The 20,297-nt window shown below is 47.6% G+C and overlaps 3 protein-coding genes across 4 annotated transcripts; 1 reads left to right on the forward strand and 2 right to left on the reverse strand.

Moving 5' to 3' along the window:
- Nucleotides 1-69: 69 nt before the first annotated feature.
- Nucleotides 70-8,041, forward strand: LOC117969219 (protein lin-37 homolog). Of its 2 annotated transcripts, none has more exons than XM_059011253.1 (10): nt 70-278; nt 1,146-1,202; nt 3,699-3,774; nt 4,096-4,146; nt 4,456-4,485; nt 4,907-4,992; nt 5,307-5,467; nt 5,937-6,080; nt 6,526-6,599; nt 6,903-8,041. In XM_059011253.1, exons 2-10 carry the CDS (start codon nt 1,169-1,171, stop codon nt 6,982-6,984), a joined length of 738 nt encoding a protein of 245 aa, XP_058867236.1. In that variant the 5' UTR covers nt 70-278; nt 1,146-1,168; the 3' UTR covers nt 6,985-8,041. The 2 variants fall into 2 exon arrangements, with proteins under 2 accessions (XP_058867236.1, XP_058867237.1); XM_059011254.1 differs by having other exon boundaries at nt 78-159.
- A 3,201-nt stretch (nt 8,042-11,242) lies between these two features.
- Nucleotides 11,243-15,180, reverse strand: LOC117962247 (chemerin-like receptor 1). The gene is made up of 2 exons (XM_059011243.1): nt 14,855-15,180; nt 11,243-13,949 (listed from the first exon to the last, which is right to left on the reverse strand). Exon 2 carries the CDS (start codon nt 13,934-13,936, stop codon nt 12,902-12,904), a length of 1,035 nt encoding a protein of 344 aa, XP_058867226.1. The 5' UTR covers nt 13,937-13,949; nt 14,855-15,180; the 3' UTR covers nt 11,243-12,901.
- A 997-nt stretch (nt 15,181-16,177) lies between these two features.
- LOC117964965 (chymotrypsin-like protease CTRL-1) lies at nt 16,178-20,242 on the reverse strand. The gene is made up of 7 exons (XM_059011248.1): nt 19,786-20,242; nt 19,278-19,381; nt 18,741-18,820; nt 18,124-18,205; nt 17,759-17,939; nt 17,168-17,295; nt 16,178-16,406 (listed from the first exon to the last, which is right to left on the reverse strand). The coding sequence occupies exons 1-7, from the start codon at nt 19,835-19,837 to the stop codon at nt 16,245-16,247; spliced, it is 789 nt and encodes a 262-aa protein (XP_058867231.1). The 5' UTR covers nt 19,838-20,242; the 3' UTR covers nt 16,178-16,244.
- Between the last annotated feature and the right edge of the window lie 55 nt (nt 20,243-20,297).

Consider the following 20,297-nt stretch of genomic DNA (forward strand, 5'->3'; position numbering starts at 1 on the left):
ATCGGATTTGAGTAGTTTAGAGGAGTGACGGCGCTGTGCACCAATGAAACCAAGAGGCGGTCCTCGGAATTGACGAATGGGGGAGAGGTTTCTGTGTTGCGCGCGGAAGAGGAAAGTCCGTTACCGGAGCTGTTCCGAAGTTGAAATTTTTGTGAGCTGGTAAATGTAAACAAAGAGAAGGGTTTTCTTTTTTTATCGTTTATTTCTTGAAAGATTTAATTTTTCTTTATCATACAAACACCAGAATAACATTATCAAAGAGTTTTATGATTGCTGAGGTAATTAAATGTGTATTTATGATTAATTTACATGTCTGTGCGCTGACTATCATGGTATAATAATAATATTGACAGTAGATATATTGACTCGTTCATTTGAAAAGCCTAATTTGATTCAAACTGTTCTGTGAAAATGGTTTTGAACGACAAACCCACAAGTGTGTTATTATATAAAGCTTAGTTTGGTATCTGTCAATGCTGGCCGTGTCAGTACAGTTTGATTATTAAATAACGAATTACAAGATTTCAGTGAAACACACACGTTACGTTTTCACGGAATAAACCCAGCCGGGCTGGATAGGAAGCATTGAAACAAACTGTTTTACAAGATCTCTCTCGCATGCTGTGCTCAGATACCGTATCGCTATGCTGCATGCTTCACGCCGGTATTTTGATAAGTGCTATCTCTCCAGATCAACGTTAGTATTCACATGGGATCCAAAGTTTCTGAACTCTGCATAGAAAATAACATCTGTAGGTTTAATTTCAAACCATTTGCACATTCTAATATGTAATATGCACATATTCTCTCTCTCTCTCTCTCTCTCTCTCTCTCTCTCTCTCTCTCTCTCTCTCTCTCTCTCTCTCTCTCTCTCTCTCTCTCTCTCTCTCTCTCTCTCTCTCTCTCATATATAGATAGATAGATAGATAGAACACCATTACATCATGTAAGAATAAATCATGAATTTGAATGTAAACAATAACAAGTAGTTGTCATGCCGTCAAAAACCTATAAATACCTCCAATGTTTGGATTCAAACACAGGCTCCCTTGAGAAAGATATGTACAACATATCGAAATGCTGGGCAGCTGGCTCTTTGAGCTGATATATATATATATATAATTTTTTTTTCCTCTTATTTACAGGTTGAGGACAAGTTAGAGTCGCAATGCTGCAAGTGAAAATTAAAACAGAAAAACCAGGTAAGATAAACCACAAAAAATATATATATTATAATATATAATAATATATATATATATATAAAGGGCAGCTGGCTCTTTGAGCTAAAATATATCTATATATATATATTATCTAGGTAAAGTACCTTGCTCAAGGGTACAGCAGCAGTGTCCCTTCCACCTGGGATTGAACCCACGACCCTCCGGTCAGGAGTCCAGAGCCCTAACCACTACTCCACACTGCTGACTCCACACTATATATAGTGTTTTTTTTATCCAGGGTACATGGATGATGTTGCAACTTATTTTGTAGCAATCCAGATCCTTTTGAGTTTTAGTTGGTACGGTTGATTCCTCTTTGTTTGATAGATGATGCAGCCAGAATTAGGCAGAGTGGCATCCTGTAGAGAAGAGATACTGTAAGCACGTCCTCCTGGGTACAGGGCTTTCTGAACTACCAGAACTTCACACAAAACTGTGCAGCAATTTCCTCTCTGAATATCGGACGTGACAGTCGATGCTTTGAGAACAGCGTTATTCAAAAGCAATAAGCGACAGGCGTGTAAACTCTTTACACAGCTGAAAACACGCACCTGCACATTACTGGAACATAAGAAATTCTAGAACGAGAAAAGGCCATTCCGGCCAACCTGTGCTCGCTGGCTTTGATGCAAGCGTGGTCCGTTATCACTCTGGAGAGGAAGAACAAAAAAACCCGAAGCAGGTTAATAGGAAAATGAAACCTCTGGGAATCCATGGCTAGACTGACCGCCCTTCTTCCAGGCGGCTAGCTAAAGGTCTGATTGTGGTCACAGAGGAGGTTATACAGTATTGTTCATGACAGCATCCAGTCTGTTCTGGAACGATACGATAGCCTCTGCTTCAACAACTCTGTGCATAGTAATGTAAGATAGAAGCAAAAGGAAGTGCAGACTGACAGTCCGCGGAGGCCTCCAGATTCAGGTGAAACCGATCTGTGAATGTTCAGGGGGAAAGCAAATCAGTTTTGTTTCAACTCTTGAAAAAAAAAAAAATCTCAACAAATAAGTAAAATCAAAATAACACTGTTTATGAAACGCAAACCGTCTGGCCCCCCTTCCCTAACCTCAGTCCTCAGTGCTGAGGATGTGAGAGACGGGCGGTGGGGTTAAGAAGTGAACAGCCCGGGGCACTTCAGGAAGTCACCGACCTGAGTGTCTCTCTCAGTTCCTTCATTACAAACCCGCTTGCCAGCACATTATAAATGGCAGCTTTACCCTGTTTCAGGGTACGTTTTTGTTACTGATAATTCTTCCCCGGTTTCCAGGGAGTCTCTGAATCTTGTGCACGGTTGCAAGAGGGGTCTGGTTTCTCTCTATGAATCTTGTGCACGGTTGCAAGAGGGGTCTGGTTTCTCTCTATGAATCTTGTGCAGGTTGCAGGAGGGGTCTGGTTTCTCTCTAGTCTCTGAATCTTATGCACGGTTGCAGGAGGGGTCTGGTTTCTCTCTATGAATCTTGTGTTCGGTTGCAGGAGGGGTCTGGTTTCTCTCTAGTCTCTGAATCTTGTGCTCGGTTGCAGGAGGGGTCTGGTTTCGCTCTAGTCTCTGAATCTTGTGCACGGTTGCAGGAGGGGTCTGGTTTCTCTCTATGAATCTTGTGCAGGTTGCAGGAGGGGTCTGGTTTCTCTCTATGAATCTTGTGCAGGTTGCAGGAGGGGTCTGGTTTCTCTCTATGAATCTTGTGCACGGTTGCAGGAGGGGTCTGGTTTCTCTCTATGAATCTTGTGCTCGGTTGCAGGAGGGGTCTGGTTTCTCTCTAGTCTCTGAATCTTGTGCTCGGTTGCAGGAGGGGTCTGGTTTCTCTCTATGAATCTTGTGCTCGGTTGCAGGAGGGGTCTGGTTTCTCTCTAGTCTCTGAATCTTGTGCTCGGTTGCAGGAGGGGTCTGGTTTCTCTCTAGTCTCTGAATCTTGTGCACGGTTGCAGGAGGGGTCTGGTTTCTCTCTATGAATCTTGTGCTCGGTTGCAGGAGGGGTCTGGTTTCTCTCTAGTCTCTGAATCTTGTGCACGGTTGCAGGAGGGGTCTGGTTTCTCTCTATGAATCTTGTGCTCGGTTGCAGGAGGGGTCTGGTTTCTCTCTAGTCTCTGAATCTTGTGCACGGTTGCAGGAGGGGCCTGGTTTCTCTCTATGAATCTTGTGCATGGTTGCAGGAGGGGTCTGGTTTCTCTCTATGAATCTTGTGCACGGTTGCAGGAGGGGTCTGGTTTCTCTCTAGTCTCTGAATCTTGTGCTCGGTTGCAGGAGGGGTCTGGTTTCTCTCTAGTCTCTGAATCTTGTGCTCGGTTGCAGGAGGGGTCTGGTTTCTCTCTAGTCTCTGAATCTTGTGCTCGGTTGCAGGAGGGGTCTGGTTTCTCTCTAGTCTCTGAATCTTGTGCTCGGTTGCAGGAGAGGTCTGGTTTCTCTCTAGTCTCTGAATCTTGTGCTCGGTTGCAGGAGGGGTCTGGTTCCTCTGTAAACTCTGTGGTGTTTTTTCTTCGTAGATCTGGAAGCAGTAAGCGCTCGAAACCGGCTGGATGCTGTCCTGCAGTGCCTGGTGGAGAAGAGTGACAGTGAGAGGCGAGTACAGAGCTGCTCAGGGTTTGCTAAATATCTGATGTTGATAAGCAGAACACCCCACAAGTGCATCGCTACTCCAGTCCATTCTCTGCCAATGCAGAATGGCTGCGTGGCGTATTTGATTTCTTCATTTTATTCCTAAAAATAAGTATTAAGATTTTAAGGGGACCGGTGATAATGCTGCTAATAACAGATTTTATGTTAAAATCTTGTTCAGCAATCCTTTAAGATTATTATTATTATTATTATTATTATTATTATTATTATTATTATTATTATTATTATTATTATTATTATTATTATTTCTTTCTTTATTATCAGGGACCAGACGGAGGAGGAAGCTGGGAAAATGGCTGCAGATTCACACACCAAGTATGAATTACATTTATTTTTTATTTATTATTATTATTATTATTATTATTATTATTATTAGTCTGTTTCTGGTTATCTCTCATCCAGTTCTTTTGCATTTACATTGTTATTGTATTGATATTTCTGGAGTCTTAGCAAATATAGAAACCCAGCATGAACTACTGTGATCATTAACAGGACATGTCTCAACTGCACAGCACTCGGACGCACCCTTCTGCTGGTAAACTGGAGTCGGTGTCGCTGCTGTCGTGAGTCCTGGTATTATTAGGCAGTTTTCTAACCTCTTCTCGTTTTCGTTTTGCTCTCCAGGGATCTTTCTCCTTCTTCGTCTGGAAAGCGGTAAGCTCGTCCACCTGGCTGCTGGATTTCGAATGCGATTGAATTGATCAGCCCGTGCAGTGATGATCAGTGAAGCTTTGAACTGCTGTGGGGTGAAAAAAACAACTCGCCACCCACTTTAAGGTTATGAACCAGACAGGAGAATGCACTGGCAGGTGGTTTAACTTCAACTTGACCACCGAACCGCGTTTCTTTATTCAAATACAGTAGAAATCTCACTTATTTTTTATTATTGTTTTTTATATAAACTGTTAATTTGAGTGATTTTATATTTATTACGAGACTTCCCCACATCATTAGCACGTTAGACCTCTTCTCAAGGGCCCTGAAAAGGTTACAAGCTGGAAGGGCGCTGGCTTCACGAGGCAGTGGCTCGGCTCCTGGGTGTAAACAGCCTGTTCTTGTGCTTCTCTGTCGGCAGCCCTTCCGCAAGGTTCCCCCACCATCGCAGGAAGAAGCGCAAGGAGATGGACGATGGCATGACAGAAGGCAGCCAGCACAAGCCGAGTAAGGATGCCTGCAGTGAACCCTGAAGCAAAGCAGGCGATTCACGCAGGAACGCGCGACGCACCGTTTTATTAGGGCGTTGAGAAAGACGTTCTGTTGAAACCCTTTTTTTTTTCTGTGCTTCTATCAAATGTCTTTTATAAGCGTGACCTTGCGTTAAACAAAACACACAAAGTATCACGGGATGCGTAATTAGGAGGGAAATGTTATACAGGAGATAAAAAATACATTTTGAAAATAATGAACTCGTTCGACTGCTCAAAACGCCCTTGAAACTTTGTCGCTGCTGTTTTGTGTATCTGTCTCCGATCCAGACGCCTACATCATCAAGCTGTTTGACCGCAGCGTGGACCTGGCGCAGTTCAGCGATGGCACCCCGCTCTACCCCATCTGCCGGGCCTGGATGAGGAACAGCCCCTCAGTGAGGGAGCGAGCGCGCTCCCCCAGCCCTGCGGAGGGACTGATGGAGGAGGAGGTACCAGCACTGCCCTGGAGCGCAGGGAACACCCAGCCGCTTGAAACCTGGGTCCAGGAGACCACCGGGAGACCTAGCTTGACGGTATCAAACCCCAAGGCTCCCCTGGTGTGCCGTGCAGTGGCCTGAAACCTAGTCTCCTGAAGCCAAGTTCCAAGCCACAAAGTGGGTCCGTGTTCCTTTAGCTTCAGAGAGGTTTCCTCATAACCTAGTGTTGAATTAAAACAAACTAGCAAATGACCCATTTACTTTTAGCATGTGTATGTCCTATTATAGGACAGGATGCTGAACAGAAGTTAAAAAGCACGTTTCTTTTTTTTTTCTTACCATGTAACAACCTTAAAGTAAAATTTTAAAACGAATGCACTTGGGTCGTGGGCTCTCAAACCCTAGATCGCATCTCCAGCGAGCTGCCTGTGTGAGTGCAGGCGTGTGTATAATGCTGTGGTCTGTGTCTGCTGCCCTGCAGGTGTCCGACCTGCTGAATCAAAAAGCTCGGAATGTCTACCGGATGCCCGCCCCCACCTCCTGCTCCGTGAACTCCTCGGGGGAGCCAGTGAACCTGCGCATCCCGCCTCCACTGCCCTTCACTGAGACACCTCTCCTGAACACGGTAAGCCAGCGAGCACAGTGAAGCAGTGACATGTCCCTCACACACACACACACACTGCTCCCTCAGCCCTTCACTGAGACACCTCCCCTGAACACAGTAAGCCAGCGAGCACAGTGAAGCAGTGACATGTCCCTCACACACACACACACACTGCTCCCTCAGCCCTTTGCACCTCAAGCAGGTTACAAGGCAGCACGGTCACGGCTTAGCAGGACAACATCTCCAACCCCACAGAGCTCACAGCAACAGTTTAAAAAATAAAATAATAATAATGGAATTCATACAAATGTTAAATTGGGCAGGATTGCACTAATGAGGGTATGGCATTGGTTTCCCGTTCCGCTGTTGTGAGTTGAGTAAGGTGAAGTGATTGCAGTGCAGAGTTGGTTGTGCAGCTGTGTGGATTTGAAACGTTCAGCGCTCAGTGTTCAGTGTTGTGTTCCAGACCTCCGAGTCCTCGCCGGCTCCCTCTGCTCTGCTGTGCAGCCACATGCAGCGCTGGAAGAAGATCAGGCAGAGGTGGGTATGAAGGGAGCGCTGATGTCAAAACATCATTTACTGGCTTGTGTTTTCTTCCATAAAAGTCACGCAGCAAAGGGTTCATTCGTTTTAATACCTTTTATCACACACTTTAGTTCAGTCTCGTAGATCTATGTAGCTACATGGTGTTGTAAAATATGATGGGACAAAATATCAATGGGCAGCTTCTATTGTCCACAGCTCCCGAAACACCCAATCATGGATTCGAGGAGACAAACATTTCTGCTAGTGCCTGCATCAGTTACTAGGTCTCTCTCTCTCTCTCACCTGTGTTTGTTTCAGGTGGAAGGACTCATCCAACAAGAACCAGCTGCGTTATTCTGAGAGCATGAAAATCCTGAAAGACATGAACGAGCGGCAGTGACTCCTCTGTGGAGCCGGCTCTGTGCAGACAGGCTCTCCCAGCTGAGGGGAGCGCGGGGGCTGGTCTGCGGGCTCTCCCAGCTCAGCCTGTCTGCACAGAGGGGAGCGCGGGGGCTGGTCTGCGGGCTCTCCCAGCTCAGCCTGTCTGCACAGAGGGGAGCGCGGGGGCTGGTCTGCGGGCTGTCCCAGCTCAGCCTGTCTGCACAGAGGGGAGCGCGGGGGCTGGTCTGCGGGCTCTCCCAGCTGAGCCTGTCTGCACAGAGGGGAGCGCAGGGGCTGGTCTGCGGGCTCTCCCAGCTCAGCCTGTCTGCACAGAGGGGAGCGCGGGGGCTGGTCTGCGGGCTCTCCCAGCTCAGCCTGTCTGCACAGAGGGGAGCGCGGGGGCTGGTCTGCGTGCTCTTCCAGCTCAGCCTGTCTGCACAGAGGGGAGCGCGGGGGCTGGTCTGCAGGCTCTCCCAGCTGAGCCTGTGCACAGAGGGGAGCGCGGGGGCTGGTGAGGTCACTGTTCTCACTGCTTTCTCAAGGATGAATGTTCTTTTTTTTCCGTCGTTTCTGCGTCACCAGTCATAACCTCTCCGTCCCTGAAGATCCTTTGCTGGTGTGCAGTGGCTTACCTGGCTGTGGTAGAGATCGCTGGGCTTGTGCTTCGGTTCTGCTCTCAATGTCTGCAGTGATTTACTCGCGTTTTTAAAGTTTTGCATTTGTATAATTCATCTTAAAATCCGAATTTGTTTTGTATTTGAAAGTGGACCGCCTACCCAAAACGTTCCTGCCAGGACTTGAACCTGAAGCGGGTCCCGAAGCATCTAAATAGCGCTACTTGGGTAATCAAACGGATCTAATATTAAGCAATATTCATGACTGGCTGCACCCACAGCACATGGAGTCTTTACAGACGGACCGGACTTCTCTATCTCAGCTGTCCTTTTGTATCCTTACTGTATTATACAAGGAAACACGGTAAAAAAAATTAATTATTTGCTGTTGTTGTTATTGTCACAGTTGCCTTTTTAAAATGGTGTTCCGTGTACTGTGAATAAAGGAGTAGATAACGCTGGGATGTTCATTGACTCTCTGGCTTGTCCACACAGTTTTATTGAGTACCAATCGCTGTCAATATATCAATATGCTCGTGATCAAACCAGCTCCAACCCCTGTAGATATTATCTGCAATTGTTATTTTACATTTCTTTATTGTTTTGATACAGAATTATTTTGATTTCACTTTGTTTCCCAATGTGCACAGCATTCATCACCAGATACTCCCATATCCGGTGATATACAGCTAGTGCCAAAGGTTTCGCATCCCCTGGAACAACAAAAGACTATATGAACATCATTTAGATCTTTTATTTAACGTCATGTATTAAAATGTCTGTGAAGTATATGGAAACCCACAAAGCGACGGTATGTAATTCAGTATGTTAACGTAACGTTCTTCAGCAGGTTTCATTCGACTCTATGAAACGTAGTTTAATTCCTTAGGGTGACGCTGCAAAACTTGGTGTCACAGCTGTAGAGGGCGTGCTCGGAGATCTACTTTGCATCTTGTCGTTCATATCTATGGCAGGTGATTGTGTTTAGCATGTCGTGTCGTAATCAGGTTCTGGTCAGAGCAGTGGTGAACGCGCCAGCCGCAGTGTACTCTGTGAACAGCTGAGGGGGAGTTTTCAACTCCGGAAATATGCTTCCTGTTTATAGCTAGTTCTCCTTTTGAAGGTGGTTTAGTTTTCCTTTTAAAAGTTCTTTTTGAATATTTAGAGGCTTCAAACAACAGCACTGGGACAAATATTCCACCATTCAAACAGCTGCTGCTTGAAATGTCAGCGTGTTTATCTTGTGCAGATTGCTGTCCACGCTCTGTAAAGTCTGAAGTTTGTCGTTGGTATAAAAGCAGAACTTGCTTTTGCCTCTGTCTGTACCTGGGCTTTCAGATAACAAAAACTCACATGGCCCGTATCTTTACCAGCATAACAGAACAAATAAAAAGGGAAGCCAGTTTTAATGTGCCAGGTGCTGTATCACGACTTCCTTCTATATTCCCGCTGTTCTCAGAAAACGACATGTTGCAGGAGTAGACGATTCTTAGAAGACAAGCCGGGACACTGACTAACAAACCATGAGGCTTTTCTCATCCGAGCACCATTAGAAAAGACTTGACCTTCTTCACAGTAACAAGACGCTGTCGTGTTCAATGCACAGCATCATGGTGTGAAAGGCGTGCCACGCAGGCAAGCCCTCGTTTATTCAGTCTGGAGGCACTACAGATACTGCAGGAGGACAGGGGCAGCTGAATAAGCAGGGTGTGCGACGGACACTGGATAATATATATTTTTTGGTTTTTCTTGACCGCTGAGCTTGCAAGCACGCCCAGGGGACTGAACCCAGGGCTCCTTCCCGGTGAAAACGCCGCTCAGGTAGAATATTGTTTAATGCATTGGCACGAGGCGCGGTTCATGAATCATCGGGTTTAATTCTGGCGCTCTGTGTTTTGTATGAGGTGCACGTCTCTGTAAAACTGCGGTTGGTTGATGTGTGTGGCACGTATTAAAAAAATAATTATGGAATTAAAAACTGCTGCTCAAAACAAAAATAATAATAAAAATAACTCTGAAGAGAATGCAGGGAAGTGAAGTGTATTTCATAAGCCGGGTTTTCATTTCCTCATTCAATGAACCGGTTTGATCCGAGCGATTACAGCAGGGACCTTCTCTCCATTCAACGCTGGGAGAGTTTCACATGTATTCTCTTAAGCTCTGGGCAACAACCCTTTTAAAAAACAGGAATATGAAGAGCTGCAGAAACGAGACATGCGCTGGGCATTGTGCAATGTGTCCCGCATCTCATACAGTGTCATTGTAACCAGTGCAATGTGTCCCGCATCTCATACAGTGTCATTGTAACCAGTGCAATGTGTCCCGCATCTCATACAGTGTCATTGTAACCAGTGCAATGTGTCCTGCATCACATACAGTGTCATTGTAACCAGTGCAATGTGTCCCGCATCTCAGTGTCATTGTAACCAGTGCAATGTGTCCTGCATCTCATACAGTGTCATTGTAACCAGTGCAATGTGTCCCGCATCTCACAGTGTCATTGTAACCAGTGCAATGTGTCCCGCATCTCATACAGTGTCATTGTAACCAGTGCAATGTGTCCTGCATCTCATACAGTGTCATTGTAACCAGTGCAATGTGTCCCGCATCTCATACAGTGTCATTGTAACCAGTGCAATGTGTCCCGCATCTCATACAGTGTCATTGTAACCAGTGCAATGTGTCCCGCATCTCATACAGTGTCATTGTAACCAGTGCAATGTGTCCCGCATCTCATACAGTGTCATTGTAACCAGTGCAATGTGTCCCGCATCTCATACAGTGTCATTGTAACCAGTGCAATGTGTCCCGCATCTCACAGTGTCATTGTAACCAGTGCAATGTGTCCCGCATCTCATACAGTGTCATTGTAACCAGTGCAATGTGTCCCGCATCTCATACAGTGTCATTGTAACCAGTGCAATGTGTCCCGCATCTCATACAGTGTCATTGTAACCAGTGCAATGTGTCCCGCATCTCATACAGTGTCATTGTAACCAGTGCAATGTGTCCCGCATCTCATACAGTGTCATTGTAACCAGTGCAATGTGTCCCGCATCTCATACAGTGTCATTGTAACCAGTGCAATTGGTTATTCAGAGTAGCGTACCTCTCTGGTCTTTACAGTGTCTGTACCCATGCTCTACCCTGCAGGGATGGAAATCAGACTCCTATTGCACAGCAGTGTCACCCAGTCCAGGTTTTACTACCAGCTTGATCAGCCCCCCCAGTGTGTCTAGCTAACAAGCTCAGGTGTGTCTCATTATTAAACTCCTAGTGAAACCAGGAATGGATCAAACTGCTATGCCATGGGAGTCCTATTTCCATCCCTATAATGGTTATAGTTTCCAGCTCCATACAACGGTGCTGGAGCCTTTCTAAAAGTGGGTCGGGTCGGGTTGGTATAAACTATTTCTATGGAAAAATGAATCCAATTTAACAACTACGTCACATATTGAAGCAGGTTATATATTTCTAGTCTACTAGTTATTTAAAGTCTGCAAGAACAATATTACTGCCCTACTAATAATAACGAGCTTGTGATCTGAATGCTGGGTAGTGAATGGAGTCCCACAAACATCGTTTAATTTACTATAGAATAAATGACAGGCTTGTTTTATAAAACAAACAAAGAAAATGATCATGTAGAGCATTTACATTGATAAAGAAGAAATATACTGATCCTGTCTACAAAGTATTTGTTTAGCTTTATAGCCTGTGGAGCTAGTCTTTATTTATTTATTTTTAAAGTTCTCCAGTTATTTGCTGCTTCGGACACAAGCCCCCCTCCGTTTAAAAAGTGCGTGGGCAGGGGCTCGTTGGCACCGTAGATATATTCGTGATAATATATATTAGCAGTAACCTTGTATGTGTGAAAACCGCAGACAACCTGGCCCTCTGAAGCTGAGAAGTGTGGGGAGAACAACGCTCACAGCTTCCTCCAAAGAGGGTTTTGAGGAGGAAGGAAGTGGCAACATCACTTGCAGAGAGAAGCTCTGCAAAATAAAACAGGGTTATTGATCAGGACATTAAAAAAAATAAGAAGAAAAACAACATTTTCAGCTCTGCAGAAAGACAGCAAATGAAGTGCATGAAAGTATGAGAAACTGTCCATTGGAGTGTTTTTAACTTTTTCGTGATGTCATCAGTCCTGGAGGATCATTCCACTCCAGGCTTGTTTAACAGGGGCAGGGAGACCTTCAGGGTCTGGGTGGAGGGTTAATTGATTCAATCAAACACTTTAGAACCGGGTTCAGGTAGAAAGAGCAGGCGGGGAAGGGCCAGCTTCGAGCACCCCTGCACGTCAGCATTACTCTGGATGCGTGCATGGACAGCATTTAAGTGGATATGGAGAAGAGTCCTTTAATAGATGACCTCACACTGCCTACATCAAACTGAGTGAACACCACAGCTGACCTATATTTCACATCGGTTGAACCTTTTATCATTAGAGTAACCCACACTGCCGTCTCAGAAGCAAAACCAGCACACAGTCCGGCTCAATTCACAAAGACTGCTTTATTATGATCAGCTCCTCTGCAAGAGAATTTAAAAAATAATAATGATAATAAATGCATGGAATAAAAACGGACCTGGCTGCAAAAAGAAGGACGAGAGAAGCATGCGAACAAGCTGCATGAAATACACTGGAACCCGTTCTGTCACCGTGGTTACCGCGGGTTTCATACACAGGATATGAATACGTTTGGCTTTGCTGCATTTTTACATTTCTCATTAAGGGCAACAGATTTCTGAAGAGGAATCAGTCATATTAAGATCTTATGAGTCATGTTCGAGAAACCAACCAATTCAAAAAAAAAAAAGCAGTGCTTTTTTTATTTTTGAATAGTAGTTCCTGGGTTCCAGATCTGATTCGGAGTGGTATAATACGTTAATACGCGATGTGTTGGGTGTGTGAGCGTTGAGTTTGAACACCCAAACTGCAACGAGATGGCATCTCTTCTACAGGAATAGAGGCCCAACACTCGGAAGATGAGGTTTTAACTATTAAAATAAACCCTGTGTGCTGTGAACCAAGCTCACCTCCGGACTCCTGCAATGTTTCCAAATATATCCCCTTTGGACGTGATTTTCTGTTAGAATTTTAGACATTTTTAAGCAGTTTGTGTGAACTCTATGGAGTTCGGGAAGCTGCCCTGAAAAAAAACAAAACAAAAAAACATACACGCATTATAAAATAGATCTAGATAGGAAACGTAACATGGTACAATCATAAAGCAGTGACTGAAAGGGGATCTGCAAGTCTGTCTGTATTCGGTATGGTCCAGTGTTCGGCGCGGTTCACAGTCTCCGGCTTCGGGCTCACCCTGCAGTGCTGTCCTGTTTGTTCCCGTTAACCAAGGACTCCATCTGGACCGTGGAGCGCCGGGACGCGCTCAGGGCGTACAGAGTCCCCTCCTCCACGAAGGCGCTTTCAATCACCAGCAGGAAGGACTTCCTGAACTTCTCCCGGAAGTCCTGACACATGCACACGTAGAGGATCGGGTTCATGCAGCTGTTGAAGAAAGCCAAGCCGGTGGCGATGGGCATCCCGAAATCCACCAGCATCCACAGAAAAGGGTCATCTGTGACGTGGGCTCTCAGTTCCACGAGCTGGAGGACGTGGAAGGGAAGCCAGCAGACGAAAAAGGTCAGGACGACGGCGACCACGATTCTGAGCGGTTTGTAAGAGCGCTGACGCTGCGTGGCGCGGTACCGTTGCGCGATGAGGACGTAGCAGGAGACGATGACCAGGAAAGGGAAGACGAAGGCAAACAAGAACCGCACCAGGGTCAGGGTCTTGAGCGTGCTCGACAGGGCTTCGGATGAATAGTTGTGGCGCCGGAAGGAGCAGCACGTCACGTTGCGATCCTCGACCGTGTCGCGGAAAGCGAAATAGGGGGAGCTCATGAGGAGGGCGGCTGCCCAGAGGAGGAAGCAGGCGAGGTAGGCCTTCCGGACCGTGCGGAAGTTGTGCGCCCAAACGGCGGCCACCACGGAGACGCAGCGGTCCAGGCTGATGGCGGCGAGGAGGAACACGCTGCTGTACATAGTCGTGACCAGGACCCCCGAGTTCAGCTTGCACATGAAGCCCCCGAAGACCCACCTGAATCCCAGTGCGTTGGTGGCGATGGTGAGGGGCAGGAAGGCAGTGAAGACGAAGTCGGCGATGGCCAGGTTGAGGAACCACACGGTGTTGACGGTCTTCTTCATCTTGAAGCCGGTGATCCAGATGACCAGGCCGTTGCCCGTGGTGCCCAGGAGGAAGGTGAGGGAGTACACGACCATGGAGAGCACGTGCAGCCCGTGCAGGGCGCTCTCGTGCGCAGGCTCGCTGGCAGTGCCGTTGTCAGACATCTTCGTAATCTCACTGAAAAGAAATCGCACAACGCTTAACGGGTTTGTGGAGCGCACCTGTCTAACACTCAGCAGAGCTACATTAAGAGATGTGCAATAAAATCCCCTGACAGTACGTTTGGAGCTTTGAAGACATAAGAACACAGGTGGCTGATCTCGTCTACCTCACATACGAAAAAGACAAAACATAGTATCTGTAATAAGAATGACTGAGAAGGATTGCAAACATAATACACAGGAAACAGTGATGATTTATATATATATATATATATATATATATATATATATATATATATATATATAATAAACTAGAGTGCTATAGTACACTATATATATATGTGTGTATATATATATATATATATATATATATATATATATATATATATATATATATATATATATATAATAAACTAGAGTGCTATAGTACACTATATATATATATATATGTGTATATATCCTGTTGTCTTTAAAATGCCTTTTAAACAAATTGAAATCCATGTTACTGATACGATGGACTGGGAGTGGTGAGGGGCTACACTGAACCAGAAATGAATAAACCAGCCACTTTATATAAACTAACCATTATCAAACAGTCAACACACGTTTGTTAAGCTGGCTTTTAACTGTTAATAAAGTTCTAAATTGCTCTCAGCTTGTTTAGCAGCTGTTCTTCCAGGTGGTACTGATAATACTTTGGCAGCACACAATAGAAGCATTGTATTGTGTTGTGGCACATGGTGTTCTGATAACAATTCAATTGAACACTGTGCCTGGTTTTTATACTTCACAATTAAACAGCTACAATAATAAACATCATAATAATAATCAGCATTAATAATCAATTAAATAATAAAAATAATCATTACTGATACATGAAATAATAATAATAATAATAATAATAATAATAATAATGTTTACCTGCCCAAAAATGTTTTGAAATTTGATCCAAAATTTCTAGTTGTCGAAATCTTAGCTGTAACCGCAGAAGTTTCAGCCGAGGAGTGGTAGTCGTCTGTCTGGTAAAACAGCTAGCTCGCTCTCTCTCTCTCTCTCTCTCTCTCTCTCTCTCGCTCTCTCGCTCTCTCGCTCTCTCGCTCTCGCTCTCGCTCTCAAATTGAAATTCAAATAATGCTTTATTGGCATGACGAGAGCGCTCAGGTATTGCCAAAGCTTTTATAAAACAAAACAGAAATAATAAAACAGAAATAAAATTACAGAACATAACAAACACATAAACCATTGTCCCCTTCCCTTTGAACAACATAACTACCTCCCTCCCTCCCTCCTCTTTCCTAATCAACAGTAACCCCTGGTCGTGTATGCAGGGTGTCCCTCAGGTTGTGGCAGGCAGACACATACTGTGCTGCTAGATTTGCAGTTCGAATTGGAGAGAGGTTAAACTCTCTCTCTCATTGAGGAAGTCCAGTTCCGGGGGTGTAATTGCTAATTGCCCTTGAAGTGCTCAATTTGCACAGTAATTTCACAGTTTTTCCCCCTGTGCTTTCCCCATTTTTTTTGTAATGATTCAACCTGCCTCTCTGTGCTTTACAATGCTCACCCCTGCTTTAACACGCGTTCACTGTGCCTGATTATCGAGTCAAACCGATGACGGTAATACCTCGTGTTTATCTGCCTGTCGCTGCGAGAGGGTTTCTTATCTGTGGTTAGTGCCTGGTGTTTGAGTGGTTCGATGCTGGATACGGTTTCACACACTGATTCATATCACCATGCAGAACAAGAGTCCCGTTCTGTACGGCTCTGCTTGTATAGATGTGTCCTTAACTGATCCTGTCGTTATCAGGTACTGTGTGGTGCACAACACTGCTTCTCTAGAGCACCAGCTAGTGGAGACAAAACTGAAAAACAACCATTACGATAACCATTATGATAATAGCAAACTGTACATACAAATGTGAGGGTCTGGAACCAACTCCCCAGTAATGATGTTGAAGCTGACACCCTGGGATCCTTCAAGAAGCTGCTTGATGAGATTCTGGGATCAATAAGCTACTAACAACCGAACCAGCAAGATGGGCTGAATGGGGCCTCCTCTCGTTTGTAAGCTTAATTATTCTCTTATGTTCTTATATATATATATCACGTGTCATATACCATCACAGCCAATCAGACAGCTCCATTCCCATAGGATATGCCACTACAGCAACAACTACTGCTCTAAGTCGTTTGACTGAACCAATAAACCCTGTGCCGGGAGACACACAGAGACACACTCGCTGTCACTTCAGATTCAAGCCTTTCTTTATTTCACAGTCTCACAGGTACAGTGGTCGCGGGCGTCCGCGGCACTCTAGTTGTACGCCACAGTGTTGTCGATCCAGCTGCGCAGCGCAGCCACGCGGGCGTACACAGCGGGCGCCTGCACGTTACAGTCCTGGGAGCCCCAGGACACGATGCCCACGAGATCCCAGGTCCCGCTGCGCTCACACACCAGCGGCCCGCCGGAGTCACCCTGGGGGAAGAGAGGCGGGCGTTAGGCAGAGGGGGAGCATGCAACCTGCCGGCTAGGAGCTGGGCTTTGAATGAAGGCAACTTTCAGGGCAGCTTTTTCCTTCTGGAATACCCAAATATCGCACAGCCAGGACCCCTGCGCTCCCCTGACTGTGTGACTCCCCCTGCACACCACATGGCCGTGCCTTTACCAGGGGAGCCCCTCAGGGACCCCTGCGCTGCCCTGACTGTGTGACTCCCCCTGCACACCACATGGCCGTGCCTTTACCAGGGGAGCCCCTCAGGGACCCCTGCGCTCCCCTGACTGTGTGACTCCCCCCCTGCACACCACGCAGCAGTGCCTTTACCAGGGGAGACCCTCGGGGACCCCTGCGCTGCCCTGACTGTGTGACTCCCCCTGCACACCACGCGGCTGTGCCTTTACCAGGGGAGACACTCGGGGACCCCTGCACTCCCCTGACTGTGTGACACCCCCTGCACACCACGCGGCTGTGCCTTTACCAGGGGAGACCCTCAGGGATCCCAGAGGCAACATTTTTAAGCTAGAAATGAAGGATGTTCAGGTTGTGTTGTTGCTTTTTATTTCTGTATGCATGTATTGGTTTGTTTAAAGGAGTGAGGATAGGGCTCTAGAAGGGGTCTTTGAAACAGCATTGGTTGTCGTTTACAAAGGAAGCTTTAGTTGTATTGGAAATGGCCAGGTATGGGATGCACAGATGCTTTTTTTTCTCACAATGAGTGACTCGTGTGACGTGTGTTTACCTGGCAGGACGAGGCTCCAGAAGCACCGGCGCAGATCATCAGGTCGGAGATCTTGTTGCCCCAGTACTGTCTGCAGTAGCTGGGGGTGAGGAGGGGCACAGCGACCTGCTGTAGAATGGCTGGGCTGGCTGCAAAGAGACCGCATCCGCATGTCACACATCACACATATCCACAGACGCGCTTATCCCAACGTCATGAAGCTCGGCATTAACAACATATAAGCAGGCATTACTGAGAGGATCAGATTCTGGGGAGATACATATTTATATATAAATATATGGGGGTGTGTCTGTCTGTCCCTGCAGCCAGCGTTCTGTGTGTCACACTCGTGATGTCACAATCGCTTCTCCGAATTCCGCTTCACCATTCCGTTGCTATTTCTTACTGTGCCCACGCTGCTGTGTGCTCCCTGCTGTTTTTGGCTCTAGTTCATGAGCAGTGGAGGGGTTGGGGTGGGGTGGGGGTGGGAGGTAGAGGTGGGGGGTGGGGTGGGGGTGGGGGTGGGGGGTAGAGGTGGGGGGTGGGGTGGGGGGTAGAGGTGGGGGGTGGGGTGGGGGTGGGGGGTTGTGTAGAAAGGAAGGCGCCGCTCACAGGTGAAGCGGGTACGCCCCCAGCCGGTCGTCACACACTTGGTTCCGGACGGGATGTTGATGCCGGAAGCAGCCAGGCACACGGGGGACACGCGGGGAGTGATCTGGGCCGGAGCGGACAGGCGCAGGAGGCTCACGTCGTTGTTGAAGTTCTGAGAGTTGTAGTTCGGGTGAAAGAAGACCTGCGGGGGGGGGGCGACACAAAGTCGTTTAGCGTCCCGTCCGTCAAACGACACCCTCCCCCACGATTACTATCACCAAAGACCTGCGCACCTCACAGCTAACAACAGATGCACTGAGAACTATATTATTACACAGCATGAAGCAAACTTCACGAACGCCTTCAATTAGAAGTGAAACACTTACCCTGGCGATGGTCTTCACCTGGATGGGTTCAGCGCTGGAAGATCTGTCGTACTCTCCCAGGATGACGCGATGGCGACTGGCGCTGGGGAAGGGAGGGAAACACGCTCTGTGTCAGTGAAGAGCAAGGGGCTCCTGTGCGTCTGTGCAGAGTCACCAGGGTCCTTCTGTTCTCTCTGGAACCCTGCTTTCATTTAGGTTCTGTATGGAACCGTCAGAGGATTCTATACACCGGGGTGAATATGACATCAAAGTGACAGACACAATCATTAGGATTCCAGGGTTCCAAGCAGGAAGCGCTGCGAGTGGTTCTGAGACCAGGAGGCTGGGAGAGAACCGGCTGCCCTGCACACCTCAAGCAGGCATCTCAACCACAGTGCACAAGAGCCGGCTCGTCTGCATCACTGCTTATAGAAATTTTAAACTCATCTCATCTCACCGACGAGACAGAATCCTTAACAGCAGAGCATCACACGACACTGCCCGTTACAATAGCACACTGCCTAGCTTTTCACACGCACGCACGCACACACGCGGAGCACACACACACACACACACACGCATGCACGCACGCACACATGCACACGGAGCACAGTCTCGGTTTGAAGGAGAGGACCTACCTGACGCTGCAATGAGCTGCCGTCACCACCCAGTACTGATTGATCAGGGAGCCGCCGCAGAAATGAAACCCGGTAGTTTCCTGAACGCAGGGAGAATCACAACAAGGATGAAAGGGTAACGCAGCGCAAGTTACAGCTTTCACTTCCTGTGGGGGTCGGGGGGAGCCCTGGGGTCGGGGGGAGCCCTGGGGTCTGGGGCAGATCTGGAGTCTGGGGCAGCCCCGGGGTCTGGGGGAGCCCTGGGGTCTGGGGGAGCCCTGGGGTCTGGTGCAGCCCTGTGGTCTGGGGGAGCCCTGGGGTCTGGGGGAGCCCTGGGGTCTGGGGCAGATCTGGAGTCTGGGGCAGCCCCGGGGTCTGGGGGAGCCCCGGGGTCTGGGGGAGCCCTGGGGTCTGGTGCAGCCCTGTGGTCTGGGGGAGCCCTGGGGTCTGGGGCAGCCCCGGGGTCTGGGGGAGCCCTGGGGTCTGGGGCAGTCCTGGGGTCTGGGGGAGCACTGTGGGAGCTCTGTGGTCTGGCATCGCTGGGCGTTTTTTACTCACCTGCAGAGAGACCTGCCAAGGCCAGGATCCGGGGACGGCGTTCTCCCCGTTCACGATCTTGTTGTAGTTGCTGACGAACGGCCTGATGGACGGGACCCCGCACCCTGGAACAGCACGAAGGGCGAGGCTCGTTCAGGACAAGGAGACAAAGCGCTGGGTTTGCAGAGGCCGCGGCGTCCCGTCCTCCCCCCCCCCTCACAATATCACCGGGCCATAGCGTCCCCCCCCCTCACAATATCACCGGGCCACAGCGTCCCCCCCACCTCACAATATCACCGGGCCTCTTAACTCTGTTCAAGGCTGGGATTACAATCCTGCCTCCTCAGGTTGCGTTTTGTCGTTTACTATCAGTTGTAAGATAGAAGATGTTTCGGGGTCTCGGTACGTCCGACACCACAAGATAATTACCCGCAGTTCTCACACGATACGTGAGGCCACTTTCAACCTTAATTTCAAGCACCCAAAAAAAAAAAAAACAGCAAATAAAAGAAGAGAAATCTCGTCTTACCGAAAGCAGAGCTGGCGAGCGCCAGGCAGCCCAGAATCCAAAGCATTGCCATTTCTAGATTGTGGCTTCACACTCGTTCACACGGCAGCCGAGCGCCGGGATCCCTGCTTATATCCCAGTGGCGCCGTGGACGTTGGACTGGCTATCTCGTTCCCTTCAGCTCCTCAGATAACATCGTGGGAAACAGAAAGCCTGTCCGAGGGGGAGGGGTCAGGTATGGAACGCGTTGTAAAGCCCAGCCTGGACCCCTTCCTCCGGGACGACTGCCTTGGGATTGGTGGGAAAAGACTTTGTGAATTTGGGCTTCCGGGAACTGACATCTGGCATCGTGGGATTTGAAACAGTTGGGTCTGTTTCCAAGAAGATATTTTTCTGCGGTGACCTTGCCTGTCTTGAACTAGTCACATTCAACTCGTTTCTTATCCTGTTTACCAACAGCCCCACAACAGCATCAAGAACAATGTGTTTATATATACTTATATACGCAGCTGTCCTCTGTCTGGATGTTCCCA

The sequence above is a fragment of the Acipenser ruthenus genome, chromosome 41 (genome assembly GCF_902713425.1).
Source record: "Acipenser ruthenus chromosome 41, fAciRut3.2 maternal haplotype, whole genome shotgun sequence".
NCBI lineage: Eukaryota > Metazoa > Chordata > Actinopteri > Acipenseriformes > Acipenseridae > Acipenser > Acipenser ruthenus.

What these genes read in the sequence shown, in the direction of transcription:
- LOC117969219 (XM_059011253.1), top strand. Translation starts at nt 1,169, where the DNA reads ATGCTGCAAGTGAAAATTAAAACAGAAAAACCAG. An exon ending in GAGAAGAGTGACAGTGAGAG is followed by an intron (nt 3,775 to 4,095) that starts GCGAGTACAGAG and finishes CTTTATTATCAG; the next exon opens with GGACCAGACGGAGGAGGAAG. An exon ending in AGGGACTGATGGAGGAGGAG is followed by an intron (nt 5,468 to 5,936) that starts GTACCAGCACTG and finishes GCTGCCCTGCAG; the next exon opens with GTGTCCGACCTGCTGAATCA.
- LOC117962247 (XM_059011243.1), bottom strand. Translation starts at nt 13,936, where the DNA reads ATGTCTGACAACGGCACTGCCAGCGAGCCTGCGCACGAGAGCGCCCTG.
- LOC117964965 (XM_059011248.1), bottom strand. Translation starts at nt 19,837, where the DNA reads ATGGCAATGCTTTGGATTCTGGGCTGCCTGGCGCTCGCCAGCTCTGCT. An exon ending in GGGGCGTACCCGCTTCACCT is followed by an intron (nt 17,296 to 17,758) that starts GTGAGCGGCGCC and finishes GTCTCTTTGCAG; the next exon opens with CCAGCCCAGCCATTCTACAG. An exon ending in CTGGAGCCTCGTCCTGCCAG is followed by an intron (nt 16,407 to 17,167) that starts GTAAACACACGT and finishes CTCTTCCCCCAG; the next exon opens with GGTGACTCCGGCGGGCCGCT.